Below are 20,428 nucleotides of genomic sequence, written 5' to 3'. Positions count from 1 at the left end.
ATTGAGTTGAGTGTACTATAATATACTTTATTTTTCCTTCTTGGTAGGTATTTACATTGTTTCAATTTTTTTTTATTACAGATAATTCTTTGCTGGATATCTTCATTCAAAAGCTTTTGTTTCTTTTTTGTCAAATTATATTCATGGATAGGTTTCCCAAAATGTATTATTGGTGCAAAGTTAATTTTAACTGTATTATGAGAGACTTCAGATTTTTACAGTTCTTTTTAAAGATTTATTTATTCATGGGAGACACACAGAGAGAGGCAGAGAACATAGTAAAGGGAGAAGCAGGCTCCCGGGACTCCAGGATCACCCCCTGAGCCGAAGGCAGACACTGAACCACTGAGCCACTGAAGCATCTCACATTTTTACAGTTCTTGATACATTTTATCATAATGCTTTTTCAAGAGTTAATACCTAGCTTATATCATCACCATTTTATAATTTTATAGACATCAGACATATCATCAGACAAATATCTGTGAACCTCTCTCCACTTTAACCTGCGTCTTAGACCCCATGCTTGTCATTCCTCTTGTGCCTCTTCCCTAGTTCTGTTCACCTACTTTTGCACTACAAGGAAATACTGTCTTCACTTTCTTTTGTTACTTAATCATTCTCTGGTTTTTCTTTATAGTGTACCACGTAAATATAGGATTTCTTTGTACTTGTTTTTTTAATTTTATGAAACTGGTATGATAGGAGTATGACTTTTTTCAGTCAACATTATGCTTCTAAAGTTCGTCCACGTTGATATGTAAGATGTAATTTATTAATTTTCATTTATCATCATTTTTGTATGCCTAGTACTGTTTTGCCACCAATGTAGTAACTTATAAAGACACTTATTAATTATAAATGATAAGTCAAATTTAGTTTAATTTTTTTTTAAGTAATCTCTTTGTCCATTGTGGGCTTTAACTCATAATACCAGAATCAGGAGTCAGCATGCTTTACTGACTGAGCCAGCCAGACACCCCCTCAAGTATACTTTATAATGCATTTTTTATTGGGAATATGACTACTATTTTTTTTTCTGGGTCCTTTTCCTACTTTTTTTTTTTTTTATTGGAAAAAAATGAGTATTTATTTATGCCTCATATTGGTGTCTTTTATGACTTCTGCATTTGAATATTTTTTTCTCTGTTCTTTTTTTCCATCCTTTTTAAACTTGTTACAGTTGTACAAAGTCCCCCTTACCTACCATGGTCTGCTTTTTATTAAGTCTTAGTTTTGAGACCTAAATTATTTCTCACTACTTAGTAATCTAAGATAAGCTAGTAGAATTTGAGAACTAGCTTTAGGTAGAATATAAGAGCCTAAGATACATTTGAAAACTGACATATCATGAATTCTTTGGCTTTTCTGACTGTAAGAGATATTAACAATTTTTTACCTATTCAGTCCATTTTATAGACAAGTGAATTTAAGAGAGAGATCTTAGGTGACTTGCCCTAAATGACACGCTCAAGTAATAGCCTACTCAGGACTAGACTGACCTTAGAACTTTTCCATGTGTCAGATGAAGGAATTGAGACACAATGAGATAAGTGTCTCACCTGGATTATCTAATTTGTTGACAACTTGGAACCAGAACCTAGGTTTCCTGATAGCTGCTACAGTGCTGTTCACATTATGCCATTAAAACATTTCCTTTTTGAAATATCTTCTGTAACCCCTAAATTATTTTTATCTATTTGCTGAGTAAGTGTTAGAATTTATTCGCAAATTTTTTGGGGGAGAACAAGGAAATTTTACTATATCCAAAATTCCATTTACATAATATAAAATATGGTTTCTACCTCAAATATAGAATCCAGTTTATATATATTGCAGGCCAGTTACTCTTTACTGTCTTTCTTGAAGTGTGTTGTCCCTAGACTTAAGCACAAAGGAACCATGACAAAGGATTAAAATCAAATGGGATCTTTAGTAGTTAGTAGTAGCCTTATTAGAATTCTGCTGTTGAACTGCTTCTGGTTTTAAGGTTAACTTATAAAAACATGTCAGGCTTTTTTCTTCTTTTGGTAAACCAAGAAATAAATGCCTCTTTTCCCTCTTTGGTATTATAGGGCTCTCTAAATATCGGCCAACTAGCTCCCGATCTGCTTTAATACCTCAGCACTCAACAGGCTGTGATGGCACACCCACCACGAAACCCCAGTGGAGCATGGAGCTTGCACGGAAGGGAACAGGTGAAATAATTATTATTATTATTATTATTATTATTATTATTATTATTAAGAACAAATCTACAAAATGTATAAAGTTTATCAACTTAAAAAAATACATGAAAATATAGATCTAGGGACTTGCTTTTCTTGCAACACATTGACTTTGTATTATGTAATGTAAAGAATATTTTATTTCTTTTTTTTTTTTTTTTTTTTTAATTTTTATTTATTTATGATAGTCACAGAGAGAGAGAGAGAGAGAGAGGCAGAGACACAGGCAGAGGGAGAAGCAGGCTCCATGCACCGGGAGCCCGATGTGGGATTCGATCCCGAGTCTCCAGGATCACGCCCTGGGCCAAAGGCAGGCGCCAAACCGCTGCGCCACCCAGGGATCCCAAGAATATTTTATTTCTTGATTTTTAAGTAGACTCTACACCCAGCTTGGAGCCTGATTTGGGGCTTGAACTCACAACCGTGAGATCAAGATCTAAGTTGAGTTGGACGTTTAACCATCTGACCTACCCAGGTGCCCCTAAGAATATTTTAAACTAGACTATTTGAAAATAGTGCACTCCTATAAAACTTGGAAATGAGAGAAGAGTAGAAAAGGGGAAAAACATCCCTTATTATGCCATTTAAAAATACCCATTATTTTTTTCTTGCAATTATTTTTCTTAGAATATTATAAGATGGAAAATGCCAGCTTCAGTAGATACCATCAAATCTGCACCTTTCATACTTTTATAAAATGTGAAAGTCATTTATTTATTTTTCCTTTCCCTCTCCCCTTGAAAGCTTTACATTCATGGTCAGTCATGAAGCCTAGATGCTATACTAGAAAATTAAGATGTTCTGTCTTTTAAATTATTAAATACTAGTTGGGCTTAATTTTATGAAAAGTAATTCAGTTCAGATGTGTTTGTTGTCTACTCTATTTTACATTGTCTTCTGCTTATTTTGTTTTTAGTTGCTTACCAAAAAAAAAAAAAAAAAAAAAAAACGTAATCTAGATAAGGAATAATAAACATTCAGTGTTAAAGATTCAGTTCTCAAGTTTTGGAGGAACAGGGAGTGAAAAACAAGATATATAAGCAAAATCATTTTTAAACAATAGTTTTTCCAAAAGTCATTAGTCAGACTTTTAAGATTCCAACAGATGGATTTTGTTTATATAAGCCATGTTTTTATGATATAAACAAAGGAGTAGCTGTTTATTGATTTGAGGAGCTTAAGGATCAACTGTGATTAATTCAAGCCAGAGTAACAACTCAGAATATTTTGGTATTGAGACCCCAGATTGTTGCTTTCTTATATCTCTCTGTGTGCGGCTGTATGCATTTACTGTTAATAGGTTCATGCAGAATTTATTTCAGAAAGAATCAGCTGGAGTCTTTATCACTTTGATAAGTGAATTTTGACATTTCTTGGCCTTGCTAGCCTTATGTTCTGTTGTTTTTATTTTTGGTTTTGGTGTAATTTTGCTTTATTACCATTATACTTACTAAAATTTTACTAGCCATGAAAAATTACCCACATTTTTAAAAATGATCAAGCTCAGAGTATTTTAAACCTCTTGATATAGTTTGGGGTGATGCTTCTGCCTGTTCTTCCATGCCTTTTAAAAAAAAATCTGTCTGAATTCGGCAGTTAAATGATTTCTTATTCCAGAAAAGAGTCTGAAAATGTTTGGTTTTTCTTTGTGATGTGGCGCACTAACCTAGGGAGCAGCAAATTTTAACACCATTTTGTGGCCACTAATATGCCTCTGTATCATAGTTCCCTATTGCTTTTAAAAACCCACTTTTACCTTTTTTTTTTTTTTTTTTTCACTTTTACTTTTTTTGGAATCTCTCTTTTTATAGTCCTGTAGCTCTCTTGACCTCATGGAAGACTGAGGAAGGAGATACAGGGCTAAGAGTGTGGAATAGGAAAGTATTAATATTTCAGCTCTGGTTGCCTAGGACCTTTTTGTGTCATCAGGCAAAGTGTATACCCATATATTACTTGGACTGACTAAAACTTAACTGCAATATGTTTTTTTAATGTGCTTTTGTAATTTTTTTTAAATGTATTTATGCTATTCAGTACCCTGTGGCCAGTGAGCAGGTCTTAAGATTCAATAGTGATACTATTAGAATTTAGAAAACCTTCATTTTACAAATGGTGATGTTCCAAAAGATTATTTGTACTAATATTTGTTTTGGAATTCTAAATGTGGTTTTCCCATAGATACATTGTTACATTTGATAGGTAACTTTCCCAAGCTAGCCAACAAAGTTAAAATCCCTTTTAACTTACACCATACATGAAGAATAAGAGTATCAAACCTAGCCACTGTTTGTAACAATGTTTCTGAGAAAAGGGGCCCTTAGAACTTCATCTTTGGAAATGTCAGAAGCACAACTTTGCATAACTCAAAGTTGGCAGTAAAATAGGGACTTCCTCTCTTCCTGCCTCCCAGAAGGAGCCAGGGTCTCTTGCTGTGGTAGCTAGCCTGGCCTGAGGTTGTTAGCTGGAGGGCTGAGGAGAGGAGGCACAGAACCAGTGTAAGGGAAGCTGTGAACTCTCTTAACTCTCCAAGGGATTCCAAATTAGAGTTCACAAATGGGCCTTAGTTAGAGCCTTATTCAGCACATCCAACTGAGGCATCTTTTACTTGTTCTATATAAGTCTCACAAAAATTTTTGAAGTAGTTTACTAAAAAGAGATTACACATAACAATCTGGATTTCCAGCTTCTCTTGAAAAAGAGTTAACTTGAGAAGTCCTCTGAGGCAGGGATGTGCCTTCCATTTTGTGTTGCACAATGGAATTGTGCTTACTCATTTCTGCTATCTCCTTAGGTCCAAGGCTTTTGAGATTGAGAGCCCTGCTTCCTTTCCTAGAGCCGAGATGAATCCTGAGATGGCTCTCTTAAAAGAGCCAGCAAACCAGATAATTGAGAACTGGAATGTGTTACAGATGTCACCTGGGGGGTGGGATAGAGATGAATGGGCGTGTAGGTAAGATAAAGAAGAGGTGGAAACTGTTAAGTAGTGGACAAGTCATGGTTTCCTTTTTGTTCTTTTTTCCCTCCAATTTTCTCTTTCCTTGCATATGCTAGAAGAATATTTTGAGGATGATATGTGTGATAGGTTAAGCCATTTATGGGTAAGAAAAGAGAAGTGGCAGGGGTATTTTCCTTCCTTTATTATTTCTTTCCTCTCCCCTGAGGCAAAGAGGAGGCCATACAGCCTCTTGTGTCCTTTCCATCACTACAGCAGCCTGACACAGCCTGTCTGTGGTGATGAGGCATAGAGAAGTGACAGGCACAGGAGCAGAGGGAAACCCCTAGTGGGGAAGAAAAGGAAGAGAGTTCCTGCAGTTTTGCCTAGCTAGGGCTGCTGTATTACATAATGCCTTCTTGCATAAGTTAGAAAAGCACTGTTTTAGTGCATGGAATCTTTACCGCAAAAAAAGAAATATATATATTTTGAAAGTACTAGTTCTTTCTTTTGAAACTCTAATGTGAAAAGCAGACTTTGATTCTTTTTTTACTTAAATTTTAATGATATAATTTTACACTTTATTTTTTACAGTGATCTAAAGAATGCGAAGACCAAACTTCACACTTTTCCTAATAAAAACTGCAGGTTTTGTGTTAAGTTTAAACATATACCTATGTGAACAAATTGAAGAGAACTAACAGGTTATTGAATGTTGACAGCACTTTAATCAGATGGGCTGACAAGCCCCTAAATTAGGCTTATATTAAGTACCTCTTTCAGTTTATTTTGCACTTGTTAAATTGACTATAGCAAAAATCTTTATCCATAGTGCATTTTACTAGATCTCTAGGAAAGATTTAACATTGGGTAGAACAACAAAACAGATACTCTGTTTTGTGGTTTTCATATGAATGAAATAGGAAAATACAATATTCTTAATTATGTATAAATCCTTTGTTTATGTATGTGCCATCTATCATAGAGACACATATTTCAGGGCCTAAAAGTGCTTTCTTTAGCTTAAAAATGAGTGGTACCTCACCTTGGGTGGGCCTCAGGTTCCCAGCAATCTTGTAAACCCCGAAGTGATACATGAAATTATGTGCGTAAATGTGTCATGTTGATGGTAATACATGCATTTTTCTCAGTAGAGTTTCTGTAGATGACATCATGCTAGTGTGAAAGTCAACTCATACATGTCCCAAATCTGATTGTTAATACAATTCCATATGAGAAGGAAGTTGTACTTTCTTACCACCTTGGATTAGACCTGGTGAAATTATCCAGGAAAGATAGAGATTAAGCAAACAAAAAAATATATATATATATTTTGTCGGGGAGCCTGAATGGCTCTGGCTCAGTCAGTTAAGCATCTAACTCTTGATTTTGGCTCAGGTTATGATCTCAGGGTCAGGAGGTCGAGCCCTGCCTTGTCAGACTCAGCGGGAGTCTGTTTGAGATTCTGCCTTTCCCTCTGCACCCCCCTGTATGCACATGTTCTCTCTAAAATAAATGGATTATTTTATATATGTATAATGAATATATATGTATAATGAACATAATATATATTATAGACTATATATATAGATATATATAGTCTATAATTGAAAACTTAAGAGCTAAAGGATGGTGGTTATAGAATAACATTAGGTTTTATCAGATGTTCTGTCGTTACAAATACTATTTTGGTGAATATTTTTGTGTATGTGTCTTTGCACATATGCATGAGCACATTTATAGGATAGAGTTCTAGAAATGAACATTTTAAACCATAGACTATGGATATTTAACATTTTCATGGATAGTGTCAAATTGCCTTAACTTCTCCTTTTTAAAAAACACTTTATTATGGCAAACTATGAAGGAGTCAGACTACTATAATGAACCGCCCCCCACCCCATGCTTAGCTTCTATAGCAATCAACTCATGGTCAGTGGTGTAATCTATATCCTTACCTATTTTCACCCTTATGAACAATTTTGAAACAAATCCCATGGATCATCACTTTATTCATAAACAACTTAGTATATATCTGTAAAGGTGAGGACTTTAAAAAGTCATTAACCACAGTAGCATTCTTTAAAACATTAATTTTTTTCATATTTTTAAATATTTTTGTGTTTTTTCATATTTATAAGTAGCCAGTGTTTAAGTTTCAGTTAGTTGACTTATGCCATCATTCTGATACTTATTTTTAACACACTTTATTTTTTGAACCAGTATCCACATAAGGTCTACACATTGTAGTTGGTTGATCTGTCCTTTACATCTTTTTAAATTTAAGGTTTCAAGTTTACCTTTTTCTCTGTCTTTTCTTCCCTTTTACAGTATATTTGTTAAAGAAACCAGGGTCTTAAGCTGTAGTTTTCAAGTCTGTATTTTGCTTATTCTATACCTGTGGTATAATTAACATATTAGAGTCCTTTTTATTTCTTGTAAATTTATAATCGGATATAGAAGCTTAATTGTATTCAGGTTTATAGATGGCGGTGTGTTCTTCCATCTGGAAATATACAATGTCTGGTTGACTTTTTTTTTATTTTTTTTTGAATAGTGGAAGTTAGATTTTATTTACTTATTTTTATTTTTTCAACTGGAAGTTAGATTTTATTTACTTATTTTTATTTTTTCAACTTAAACTCAATTAATTAATATATTATTAGTTTCAGATGTAGAGGTCAGTGATTAATCAGTCTTATACTCAGTGCTCACTACATCACTTGCCCTCCTTAATGTCCATCACCCAGTTACCTGTTCCCCACCCCCCTCCCCTCTAGCAACCCTCAGTTTGTTTCCTATAGTTAAGAGTTGATTCTTGGGGTACCTGGGTGGCTCAGCGGTTAAGCATCTGCCTTTGGCTCAGGGCATGATCCTGCAGTCCCCAGATCGAGTCCCACATTGGGCTTCCTGCATGAAGCCTGCTTCTCCCTCTGCCTATGTCTCTGCCTCCCTCTCTCTGCGTGTCTCTCATGAATAAATAAAATCTTAAAAAAAAAAAAAAGAGTTGATTCTTTTATGAGGTTAACCACTAAGATGTTCAGTGCCTCGATCCATTATTTCACTGAGAGTTGCAAGACAGTGATATTCTTTTTTGTTTGTTTAAGATTTATATATTTATTTAATGAGAGTACACATGTGTGAGCAGGAGGAAGGACAGAGAGAGAGAAAGAATCTCAAGCACACCCCTGCTGAGCTTGGAGCCTGATGCAGGGCTGGATCTCAGAACACTGAGATCATGACCTGAGCCAAAATCAATAGTCAGATAGATGTTCAACTGACTGAGCCACACAGGTGCCCCACAAGGTGGTGATATTCTAATTAATCTTTCCATTTTTATAAACTAGTTTATTTTATAAAGCTAAAGTCCCCCTTCATCTATTAATACCCAGTGGTATAGATCATAGAGGAGGAGGAAAATAATGGCTTCTCTTTTTAGTTAATAATTTTTCAAATGATGAGTTGGCTATCTAACATCCTCCAATGTGTGATCAATTAGTTCTAGTCCATTAGTTATTCTTATCATTGTACAGATTGTCCCATCTTTGGACAGTGAGAACCTCTTAGAAGTTTGACTCTTGGGTCTGTTGAGAAGAATTTAACTTCCTTGCCATTATACCAGATGTGTTTCAGGTTCATCTTGTAAATATCCTGCCCAGCCTTAAAATCAGCCATTTGTCCTTGGAGCCGAGGTTCCTAATACCTTTATCTTTGGATCTAGCTAATCCATTGTCTTATGAATAGAGTAATTACAAATCAAGAGTCATGCAAGATTTATAATCAGTGTATCTTTAATGCTAAGTATAAGGCCACAAGAGATTGGATTTTGAAGTGGTTATAAGTATTCCTTGGAAAAGAGTATACCCAAGTACACTTGGTTGTCTATTTGGCAGTTATCTCTGCTAGGAAGTACAGTTTCCAATATAATTATTGGTTTTTTGCAATCCAAGTAGCTTGGCAGGTGTTTAGAATGATGAAACTTCAGTGCAGAAGAGGACCTCAGATTCTTAATAGTGCAGACAGCCAGTTGAAAAGCTCACAGTCTGTTGTAGTCTAAATCATGAGCTAGGATCTGAAGGGATTTGTTCATCAGGGTTTAAAGTCTCTTATCACTTCTCCTTATCACCTCTGTGTCCTGTGATTGGAAACATACTTGTATAATTTATTTAAAATCTAAATTAAGGGATCCCTGGGTGGCGCAGCGGTTTGGCGCCTGCCTTTGGCCCAGGGCACGATCCTGGAGACCCGGGATCGAATCCCACATCAGGCTCCCAGTGCATGGAGCCTGCTTCTCCCTCTGCCTGTGTCTCTGCTTCTCTCTCTCTCTCTCTCTCTCTCTCTGTGTGTGACTATCATAAATAAATAAAAAATTAAAAAAAAAAAAACAAAGGTTTTAAAAAAAAAAAAAAATCTAAATTAAAATCTTACAGTGGCATATCAGCCAAATGGCTGATACTCTAAATCAGATATCCCTGAAAATTTTTCTGAATGTTATTTTGGTGCCAATTATTGAAAAAGATACAGATCCCTAAACTTGTTCTGTATGTACATAATCTCTAATTAGCTTATGTATCATTATTAGTGTTATCTTTAGCAAAATATCATGAATATAAAAATATAATTTTGTAGTAATAAAATATGTGTCATCTGAGAGAACAAGAGCTTTGGTTTATTCATTTGTCCTGAAATTTTTGAACCATGCCTGACACCAAAGAAATCTAGTAGTCAGTCAATACTAGTTGAATGAATGGTCTGTAATAGTTTCTGTGCTTTCTCCCGCTCCCTTCAAAATTAATGACCTTCAGATTGCATTTAGTTGGATTAAATTAACCTAATATTCTATCTAAAAGAAATGCAATAATTAGATATTTCTGTTGTATTAATTCATTCGTTTAGCAAGCTTTGGCAGGGGTGAGGAGGTGCGATGGAGAGGGTGCTAGATATTGGGTGACATATTGAGATACAAAGATGAAAAAGACACCTGTTCTCAAGATGCTCTCTAAGTGTAATGAAAGAGACCCAAAGAAAAAAGGTATGCTGCGGTGTGTACTGTGCTGTGTGTAGCACAGCAGAGCAGTTAAGAGCACAGACTCTGGAGCTTTTGGTCTCAAACCTGCCGGTGCCACCTGGGGAGCAAGTCATTTAAGTTCTCTGTGCTGTAATTTCCTTTTTGAATTATGTAGTGGGAACATGAAAGTACTAATTTTGGGGGGCAGTTTGGGGAAAACTTAAATGACATTTGAGCTGAGTTTTAAATTCCTAAAAAGCCTGAAATGTTTTTTCTGTCCCTTTTGTCTTCTTTAGGTTACCATTTAAATATTACTTCCTTGGAGAAGTTTGCCTCTGATACCCCCACAGCTAATTTAAGTCTCCTGTCATGCTACTGGTTCACTCTGTGCTTTGTCTTTTTATTATTTGGTTGTACTTACTCAACTTCTTTCTTCTCAGCTAGTTGGTAAATGCCAGAAGACTGAGATCTATCCAGTTCATCTCTATTTTCCCCAGTTCCCATATAGTTCCTGTTGCTTGTTAAGTGAATTTATGAGTTGGACAAATAAGGGAAGGATATTTCAAGCATAGGAAATAGCATTTACAAATTCACAATCATGAAAGGGCTACTCTAAAGTGCATAGAAAGTGATAGGGGAACATAAGGCTGGAATGGTAAGTTTAGGACAGATTGTAAACCATCAAATCCGTGCTGAAACTGATTTTTTAGGAAACTTCTGTGGTGTAGTTTTGGTAAGAATCATGGTTTTGGGGCTAGTTTGGATCAAAATTAGTGCTGATAATTTAAATAGTCCATTTTAGTTGAAAAACTGGGGTTTTTTTTAGCTAGTTGGTTTAAGCATGTATTTTCAGAAACTGCTGCGTTTAAGCCCAAGGGTTTTTTTGGATTTTATTCTGTTGGTAGAATCAACTGAGTTGTTTTTTTGTTACTGTCATTTTTGTTGTTTTTAGAACTAACTGAGTTTTTAAGCAGATAATTACATATAGCTTTGTTTTTAGGAAGATCACTACATAGCAGGGTCTTCCAACCTACACATTAACATTGTGGGCATGAGAATTTTTTGTTGGAGGAGCTGTTCTATGTATGGTATGATATCCTGTGCATCCCTAGACTCTATGCTTGGGACACCACTATGTCTTCCTCTCCCAGTTCTACCCCAGGTGTGATGACAAAACTATCTCCAGATATTGCCAAATAAACCCCTATGGGGGCAAAATCCATCTGGTTGAGAACTACTTCTGTGTAGCTATGTAAAGTATAGGTTTGAGTGTAAGACACATTAGGCATAGGAACCAGTTAATGAAAGACTAGTATTGCCATCCAGATGAGGTGAGGTGATCTGACAGTTGATATTTATGAGTGAAAACCAATGGGAGGGTATCTGAGATGATTCTTAGGCTTTTTTTCTTAGTTGGCTGCATGTAAAGCAGTATTGTCAGTCCAGAGTAATGCAGAGAGAAGTCTTTCTTGGGGTATGGCCCAAGGATTGTAGCTTCTGGAGGAAGCAAGAAATTTTCATACACTAGAGTCTAAGAAAGAACTTCTGTTGTAGATTCCTAGACCGATAGAATGTGAAATGGAAAGAACTTTCCAAAACGTTTGATTTTTTTTTTTTTTAGATGAGATAAAGAGAAAGAAAATGTATGCCGAAGGCTAACAGCACAATCTAGTCAAAAGCACAGGTTTCTTATTTCTCATCTTTTTTTCTTAAGTGACACTACTTTTGCCTTTAAGTGGAGATATTCTGTTTATAGACTCACTGCCTTTTCTGATTTCTTAAGCTATGTAAACTGAATCTACTTAGAGTTCACTTTTGCCTATCTATTTCCAGAAAGTACCTTAAGGGACTATAGAATATGAATTTTGCTGAGATATGATTATCAGTAACTAGCATAGCATGTTTATGTCTTTTTAAGTGGTTCTTTGGGTGACAAAAATAAACTGCCATTTTCCTGCCCAGTACCTTAGAATCGAACTAAAGTTGAAGGAGCTACAGTTGAAGGACAAATGTAGGTCTTATAACACACACGTGTAATCATTCTTGTCATTTCATAATACTTTTAAACATAAATTTTAACTTATAAAAGATGGCTTCATAACATACTGGTATATATCATAATTGGTATAAACTGAGGAATTGAAGTATTCAGTTTTCTGGCCACAGTGCTGAGCACTTACTGTGTGTGATTAATGGAATGTCTTATTCAGATCCTTTTCCCATTCCGTGTTATGCTCTTGGAGGTGTTAAACCCTTAGGGTCCCTCCCCTGTGCTGTCACCAGCTCCCTCTTATGTTCATCTCACTGACCTTGTTATCAGCAGGATTTCATTTGGGTGTTTTTAATCTTGAAGGTAAAGAACAGTCACCATTGGAGATGAGTATGCATCCAGTTGCTGCAGCTCCACTATCAGTGTTTACAAAGGAGCCCGTGTCCTCCAAACACAGTGACCACCATCACCACCATCACCACGAGCACAAGAAAAAGAAGAAGAAGCACAAACATAAGCACAAGCATAAGCACAAGCACGATGGTAAAGAGAAGGACAAAGAGCCCTTCAGCTTCTCCAGCCCCGCCAGTGGCAGGTCTGTTCACTCCCCTTCTCTTTCTGACTGAGGAGGGGACAAACGAGACCTTTCCCTCAGTGTCCAGGAGAGTACAGCTAAAGCTTGTCCTCTGTAAAGAATGATAAAAGAAAACAGACAAAAAAAATAGTTGCCTTTCTCATAGAAATTCAGAATCCATGGAAGTTCTAAACACTTGATTTATGTTATTTATGCAATTGAGATCTAGTTAGAAAAATGTTTTATAGTTCTGGATAAACCATTTCATCCTGTTTTCTCCTCAGAGCGCGTGCGTGCAGGTGCACGCGCGCGCGCGCACACACACACAGCTTCACAGAGGCCCTCATGCCACAAGCAGTTCCCATTCACATCATGGTCTTCATGTGTACTGCCAATTTCAATTATGTTGTAGTCTTCGATGGATGTTACAGGGCAAAGTTATGTTTTAAACAAGCTACTGCCAGAGCAGTGGTGAAACCATTATTCCGGTGAAATGTTGTATAACACTATTTGGAACCACCGAGAAAGACCTAGGCTTTTCTATAGGAATCTTTATTACATGGTATTTTTTTTTGTTTTAACCATAGAGGCTAAACATCAGGAGTTGTGAACAAGAATACATGGTTATTTTCTTTTGCCCTAAAATACTGAAATTTTCAGAAGCAGCTCTTTTAAAAAAAAATGTTTTTGAAATAGCATTTTTGATAGTACATTTGGTGATTATGATGTTGGAATTTAATAGGACTCTCAAATCCACAGTTCTCAAATCAAGATGTTCAAATTATAAATTCTTTTTTTTCATTAAGTATAAGTGAATATGTTCATATATAGAATATGTTCGCTGATGTAGACAATTTACATACCCCACTCATAATCTAAAATTATTTCAGTAAAACACGAAGTCCAATACCTTTTTACTAACACGGACAAGTCAGCCGTCATGTGAGTACACCAGAAACATTTAAAAATACATGAAACATTTTGGTTTCATATTTAAATAATTTGTGTGTTTTTATTTTTATTTCTGAATTTATCATGTGCTTTATTGTTTGTTTGTTTGTTTAAAAGTGTTTTTCATACCTGTTCTATTTTTATCATTTCTCTTATCATTAGTTTGACAAAGTATTTCTTCCAGAATAGATGTTTCAAAGGGATCCAATAATGTTGGACTTTTAAATAAACTTTTAGTTGCATTTAACTTGTTTAATAAATAAGTTTTTAAATTGACTATTCTGCCTTTGTATCTTTTATATCTTTGTTACCTTTCTCTTTGTGTATGTATATAATGTACCTGTCCACAAATCTCTGCAAGCTTTGTGGATAGGCGGGATTTGAGCTGGCCTTGATAGTAAGAATGATTTCAATAGAGGTGGGGAAAGTTCTTTCAGAAGAAGAAACAGTGTTTTTAAAAAAAATACGGAAGAAAGCAAGGGGGATGTTCAAGAGTTGTGAAACAGTGCAGCTGACTTGGAGTCTCAGGGCAAAAGGGAATGTGATGAGATGTTGAAGGGCCTAAATGGCAGTTATTTCGATTCCAATTAATTTAGTGTTGGCCTGCTGAAATTATTTTTGGAAAATGGAATATTTTATGTTACAGTGTGCTGCAGTGTGATACCATACGTAGAATTCCCAACTTTGAAAATAGAAAGATATATTTCCAAATAATCATTAAGTGTTGTTAAGAAGATGGTGATAAATAATAGCTACCTATATAACTTAAGCTCATCTTTTATATCCCGTGTTGTTCTAGGAACTATGTGTTACATAGATATTTCTAAATTGGATATTTATATTGGATGTTTTTTCTGAGGAACTTTTTTATGGCAAGCCTTCAGTTATTTAAGCTGATGGGTAAGAGCAGACAACACAGGAATTATTCATATTTTTGAACTATGTAAATATGTAATTATACACAAACAACACCAGGTTCTAGTGGAAGTCTCCCAGTCTCTTTCCCCAGAAGCAGTCACTCTTGGCAGTATTATGTGTGTCTCTCCAGAGCTAGTCTGTACATGCAGCTATACAGTATAGACATTTTTTTTTAACAAACGGTATTTGTAGGAATGTTTAATTTTGGTGTAGTTTATCTTTTAGAGTATATACATTTTGTGTATAATAACAAAGGTCTTACTCTGTGACTATAAAGGAATTCTCCCATTTTTTTTCTGTTGGTTTTAAAGTTTTATGTTTCAGGTTACTATCCAACTAGAATCCATCTGGAATTTATTTTGATAGAAAATAGGAGGTAGAGATCCAACCTTTTTTTTTTTTTCCCTTCCAGAATGCTACCCAACACTATGTATTTAAAATACTGTCTTTTGGGAGTGCCTGGCTGATTTGTTTGCTACAGCATGCAACTCTTGATCTCGGGCTTGTGAGTTCGAGCCCCATGTTGGATGTAGAGATGAAAAGTTAAAAAAAAAAAAAAAAAGGATAAAACTCCATCTCTTTTCTCTTTAGATTTCAGGTGTAGCATACTAAATTCCTTTATTTTCTGGGTCCATTTCTGGACTTTGTGGCTGGTCTCATGGCTCTGTCCGCTCATCTGTCCGTACCATGCCAATTAGATCATGGTAGCACTGTGGTATATTTTGATACAGTAGAGCAAGTCTCCTTACATTACTTTTCATCATCTTTTTGCTATTCTTATGTGTTACTTTCTTTTTCTAGTTGACTTATTAATTTATATACAATAAATCTCACTTTGTATCAGTTTTTAGGGGTTTGACAAATGCTTGGACTTGAATCTCCTACCACCAGTTTCATCACCGAAAAATTCACTGTGGCTGCCCCTCCACCACCCATCCCCTACCTTCCACTGAAGGTTTTCCATCTCTGTAATTTTGCCTTTTTCAGTGTTTCTTTTTCTTTTTCTTTTTTTTTTTTAAGATTTTATTTATTCATGAGATACACAGAGAGGCAGAGACACAGGCAGAGGAAGAAACAGGCTCCTCACAGGGACCCCGATGTGAGACTGGATCCTGAACCCTGGGATCACGCCCTGAGCCAAAGGCAGACACTCAACCAATGAGCCACCCAGGCATTCCCGAGGGTTTATCTTTCTATACAAATATTAGAACCAGGGTTTTTAGCTCTCCACGAAATTGTTTTTGTAGTTGGTATTGATTGTGTGTTAACTCAAGAGTTAACTTAGAATTGGTATTTTAAAAAATATTTTATTTAAATTCAGTTTGCTAGCATACAGTAACACCCAGTGCTCATCTCATCATGTGCCATCCTTAATGCCCATTACCCAGTTACCCCATCCCCCCACCTCTCTTTGTTTGTTTCCCAGAGTTAGAAGTCTCTCATGGTTTGTCTTCCTCTCTGATTTTTCCCCACTCAGTTTTCCCTCCTTTCCCTTATAGTCCCATTCACTATTTCTTATATTCCACACATGATAATTGTCTTTCTCTAATTGACTTACTTCACTCAGCATAATACCCTCCAGTTCCATTCACATCAAAGTAAATGGTAGGTATTTGTCCTTTCTGATAGCTGAGTAATACTCCATTGTATATAGAGACCACATCTTCTTTATCCATTCATCTGTTGAGGGACATCATGGCTCCTTCCACAGTTTGACTATTGTGGACATTGCTGCTTTGAACATTGGGGAGCAGGCATTCTGTCGTTTCACTACATCTCTATCTGGGGGTAAATACCGAGTAGTGCAATTGTTGGGTCATTGGGTAACTCCTTTATTTTTAACTTCTTGAGGAGCATCCATACTGTTTTCCAGAGTGGCTGCACCAGCTTGCATTCCCACCAACAGTGCAAGAGGATTCCCCTTCTCTGCATCCTTGCCACATTTGTTGTTTCCTGTTTTGTTAATTTTAGCCATTCTAACTGGTGTAAAGTGGTATCTCATTGTGGTCTTAATTTGTATTTCCCTGATGACAAGTGATGTGGAACATTTTTTCATGTGTTTTTTGGCCATGTGTAGGTCTTTGGAGAAATGTCTGTTCGTGTCTTCTGCCCATTTCATGACTGGATTGTTTGTTTCTTGGGTGTTGAGTTTGATGAGTTCTTTATAGATCTTGGATACTAGCCCTTTATCTGCTATGTCATTTGCAAGTATCTTCTCCCATTCTGTAGGTTGCCTTTTAGTTTTGTTGACTATTTCCTTGGTTGTACAGAAGCTTTTTAACTTGATGAAGTCCCAATAGTTCATTTTTGCTTTTATTTTCTTTGCCTTCATAGATGTATCTTGCAAGAAGTTGCTGTGGCCAAGTTCAAAAATGTTGCTTGTATTCTCCTCTAGGATGTTGATGGATTCTTGTCTCACATTTAGATATTTCAACCATTTTGAGTTTATCTTTGTATATGGTGTAAGAGAATGGTCCACTTTCATTCTACTGCATGTGGCTATTCAGTTTTCCCAACATCATTTGTTGAAGAGACTGTCCTTTTTCCATTGGATATTCTTTCCTACTTTGTCGAAAATAAGTTATCCATAGAGTTGAGGGTCCATTTCTGGGTTCTCTATTCTGTTCCATTGATCTTTGTATCTGTTTTTGTGCCAGTACCATACTCTCTTGATGATCACAGCTTTTTAATATAGCTTGAGGTCAGGCATTGTGATGCTTCCAGCTTTGGTTTTCTTTTTCAGCATTCCTCTGCTATTCCAGGTCTTTTCTGGTTCCATACATATCTTAAGATTATTTGTTCCAATTCTGTGAAAAAAGTCCATGGTATTTCAATAGGGATTGCGTTTAATGTGTGAATTGCTCTGGGTAGCACAGATATTTTCACAATATTTATTATTTCAATCCATAAGCCTGTAATGTTTTTCCATCTCATGTCTTCCTCCATTTCTTTCATAAGTGTTCTGTAGTTTTTAGAGTATAGATCCTTTACCTCTTTAGTTAGGTTTATAACTAGGTATTTTATGGTTTTGGGTACAATTATAAATGGGATTGATTCCTTAATTTCTCTTTCTTCAGTCTCATTGTTAGTGTGCATCTGAAATCAGTGCACTGATTTCTGTGCATTGATTTTGCATCCTGCCACATTGCTGAATTGCTTTATGAGTTCTAGCATTTTGAGGTGGAGTCTTGGGTTTTCTATATACAGTATCATGTGACTGCAAAGAAGGAGAGTTTGACTTCTTTGCCAATTTGAATGCCTTTTATTTCTTTTTGTTGTCTGATTGTTAAGGCTAGGACTTATAGTACTGTGTTGAACAAAAGTGGTGAGAGTCAGCATTCCTGTCATGTTCCTGATCTTAGGGTAAAAGCTCTCAGTTTTTCCCCATTGAGAATTAGTATCTTGATGTTCATTATTTGTATTAGTGAGATCAATATGACTATCAGTACAGAATTTCTTTTTTTTTTTTTTGAAGATTTTATTTTTTATTCGTGAGAGACACACAAAGAGAGAAGCAGAGACACAGGCAGAGGGAGAAGCAGTCTCCATGCAGGCATCCTGATGTGGGACTCGATCCTGGGTCTTCAGGATCACCCCCTGGGCTGAAGGCAGGTGCTAAACTGCTGAGCCACCCAGGGATCCCCCCAGAATTTATTTTTAACTTGATTATAGCTTATGTTTTTGTTTGGTATTCTATGAATGATGTCTTTTCATTGTAAGGTTATTATTTTATGCTGACTTTGTGCTTAGGTACTGCATTAATCAGAGTTCTCGAGAAATATATAGATATAGATATAGATATATCTATATCTATATCTATATATTTGTTATAAGATATTGACAGTTTTGAAAGCTAAGAGGTTCTACAGTCTGCTGCCTGCATGGTAGAAACCCAGCAAAGCCAGTGGTGTAGCTTAAAGGCCTGAGACCAAGAGAGCCTACAGCATAGATTCTAGTCTGGGTCTGAAATCCTGAGCACCAAGACTATAAAGGCAGAAGATCCATGTCCCCTGTGTCTCCATCAGACAGAGAAGGGATTCAACCTTCCTATACCTGTTGCTCTGTTGAGGCACCCTCAGCAGTTTGAATGAGGCCCATCCACAGCAGGGAGCGCCATCTGCTTTACTCTATTCCACCAAGTTAAATGTTAATCTCTTCCCTAAACACCCTAATAGATACACCCAAAAATAATGTTTAACCAGCTTTCTGGGCATCCCTTGGCCCAGTCAAGTTGACACCTAAAATTAGCCTTCACAACTATATTACTAAATTCTCACTATTTGCAAGATTTTAAATGTGTTTCTTCGGTTTTCCTTAAAAGTATCTGTAAATGATGATAATTTTATTACCTCTTTTCTAATGTTTGTAAATTGAATTTTGTAATTTATTGTTTTTGTCTGACTTCTTTCTCTTGCTGAATTGGCCTGAGAGCTGCAGGAATGGCTTCATCTCTGAACATCTCACCTTGCTTCTCTCTGCCTTTGGCAGCCTTTCCTCATTGGTCGTGGATATGTGTTTCAAATTTCTTCAACTTCTTTGAAGTTTACAATATCTGTTTCTTGTCTCCTTATTTTTGGGAGGTGATTCTCAAGGAGAGAATGGAGAAGTTACCTTATTACCAAAGTCTTACAAAGTCCTTAAAAAGTTTGATCAAAGTATCATCTTTAAAATGAAATCCTTGTCTGGTAAATAGCTGGAAAGCTGTTTTTCCCATCTTCCTCTCCTAAACTCATCTCTTCTGCTTCTAACTTTCTACTGTAAATAAATGAAATTTCTTCATACCAGATGTGCTCCAGCCCAAGTAGGACTGTCCTTTCAAAGCTCTCAGCTTCTAACACCCTACCTTTGAGTGTAAGCTAGACTTAGTGACTCACTTCCAAAGAATAGAGTATGAGAAGGGGAAGATAGAAACTTTCCAGTGAAAGCTTAACAGACACTCCATTAACCAAGTGACCATGGTAAACAGCACTGGTGGTTAAGTCATGTTAATATGTCCTCATTAGTATGATGTGATGAGAAGGGCACCTGTGTGGGTATAAAACCCCACAGTGCCAGCCTACCCAGTCTACATTAGACAAACTCAATCTAGGGACACTACAAAATTCCTGACCATTACTCCTTAAAGCCATTAAATCTTTCAAAAACAAAATGACAGAGACTGTCCCATCAGAGTAGACAAGGAAGACATGACAACACCACAGTGAGTTTTTCTGGATTGGATCCTGCCAGAGAAGAAGAACATCAGTGAAAAAACTAGTGAAACTGAAGTGCATTCTGGAGTTTTCGTTAATGCACCAGTGTCAGTTTCTTAGTTTTGACAAATGAACTATGGTGATGCGCAGCATTACTGGGACACTGGAGGAAGACCACGTGGGAATATTTGTGAAGAAGGAAGATGTACTAATAGAATTATAATCCTTCTAAGCCGTGAGTGTATTTTGATCACTTATAAACTACTTTTTGAGGAGATAAAATTCATTTTCCTCACCTCAGGATTTTAGAAAAAAGATGTATGCACTTAATGGAGGACTATTTGGAGAGAGGTCAAAGGGAGCAATGATAAAGACCCAAAGGGTGACTACTATAAAGCTTAGGAGCAGACATACAAAGGAAGTTCTTAGAAAAGAGAAGAACTAACTGAGGACCTAGCCTTACAAAAAGAAATGTTTTTTTCTTTAATTGGGTGCTGTAAAAAAAGTGAGGATTTTATGATTGGAGATCATCGAGAAACTGTACATGCCCTCTTAGAATTTCACTTAACTGTCAGAGGCCTCTCACAAGTTCCAAGAAGTTCTACAGTAAAGAAATCTGTTTAACACGATATTTT

At 36.1% G+C, this 20,428-nt stretch overlaps 1 protein-coding gene across 5 annotated transcripts in view; it reads left to right on the top strand.

The window, feature by feature from the left end:
- TAF2 (TATA-box binding protein associated factor 2) overlaps positions 1-20,428 on the top strand; it is a 100,421-nt gene that overhangs the window by 70,126 nt on the left and 9,867 nt on the right. For 3 of the 5 annotated variants that reach the window (XM_077847069.1, XM_077847072.1, XM_077847068.1), the window contains 2 exons: positions 2,076-2,198; positions 12,522-12,753. In XM_077847069.1, the coding sequence (XP_077703195.1) occupies positions 2,076-2,198; positions 12,522-12,753 (355 nt within the window). Of the gene's footprint in view, positions 1-2,075; positions 2,199-12,521; positions 13,960-20,428 lie in introns of those variants that run through there. The other 2 variants (XM_077847073.1, XM_077847071.1) reach the window with 1 other exon arrangement.

This window comes from Canis aureus, chromosome 14, assembly GCF_053574225.1.
Source record: "Canis aureus isolate CA01 chromosome 14, VMU_Caureus_v.1.0, whole genome shotgun sequence".
Taxonomy (NCBI): Eukaryota; Metazoa; Chordata; class Mammalia; order Carnivora; family Canidae; genus Canis; species Canis aureus.
This window is presented reverse-complemented; position numbering and strand designations above follow the sequence as displayed.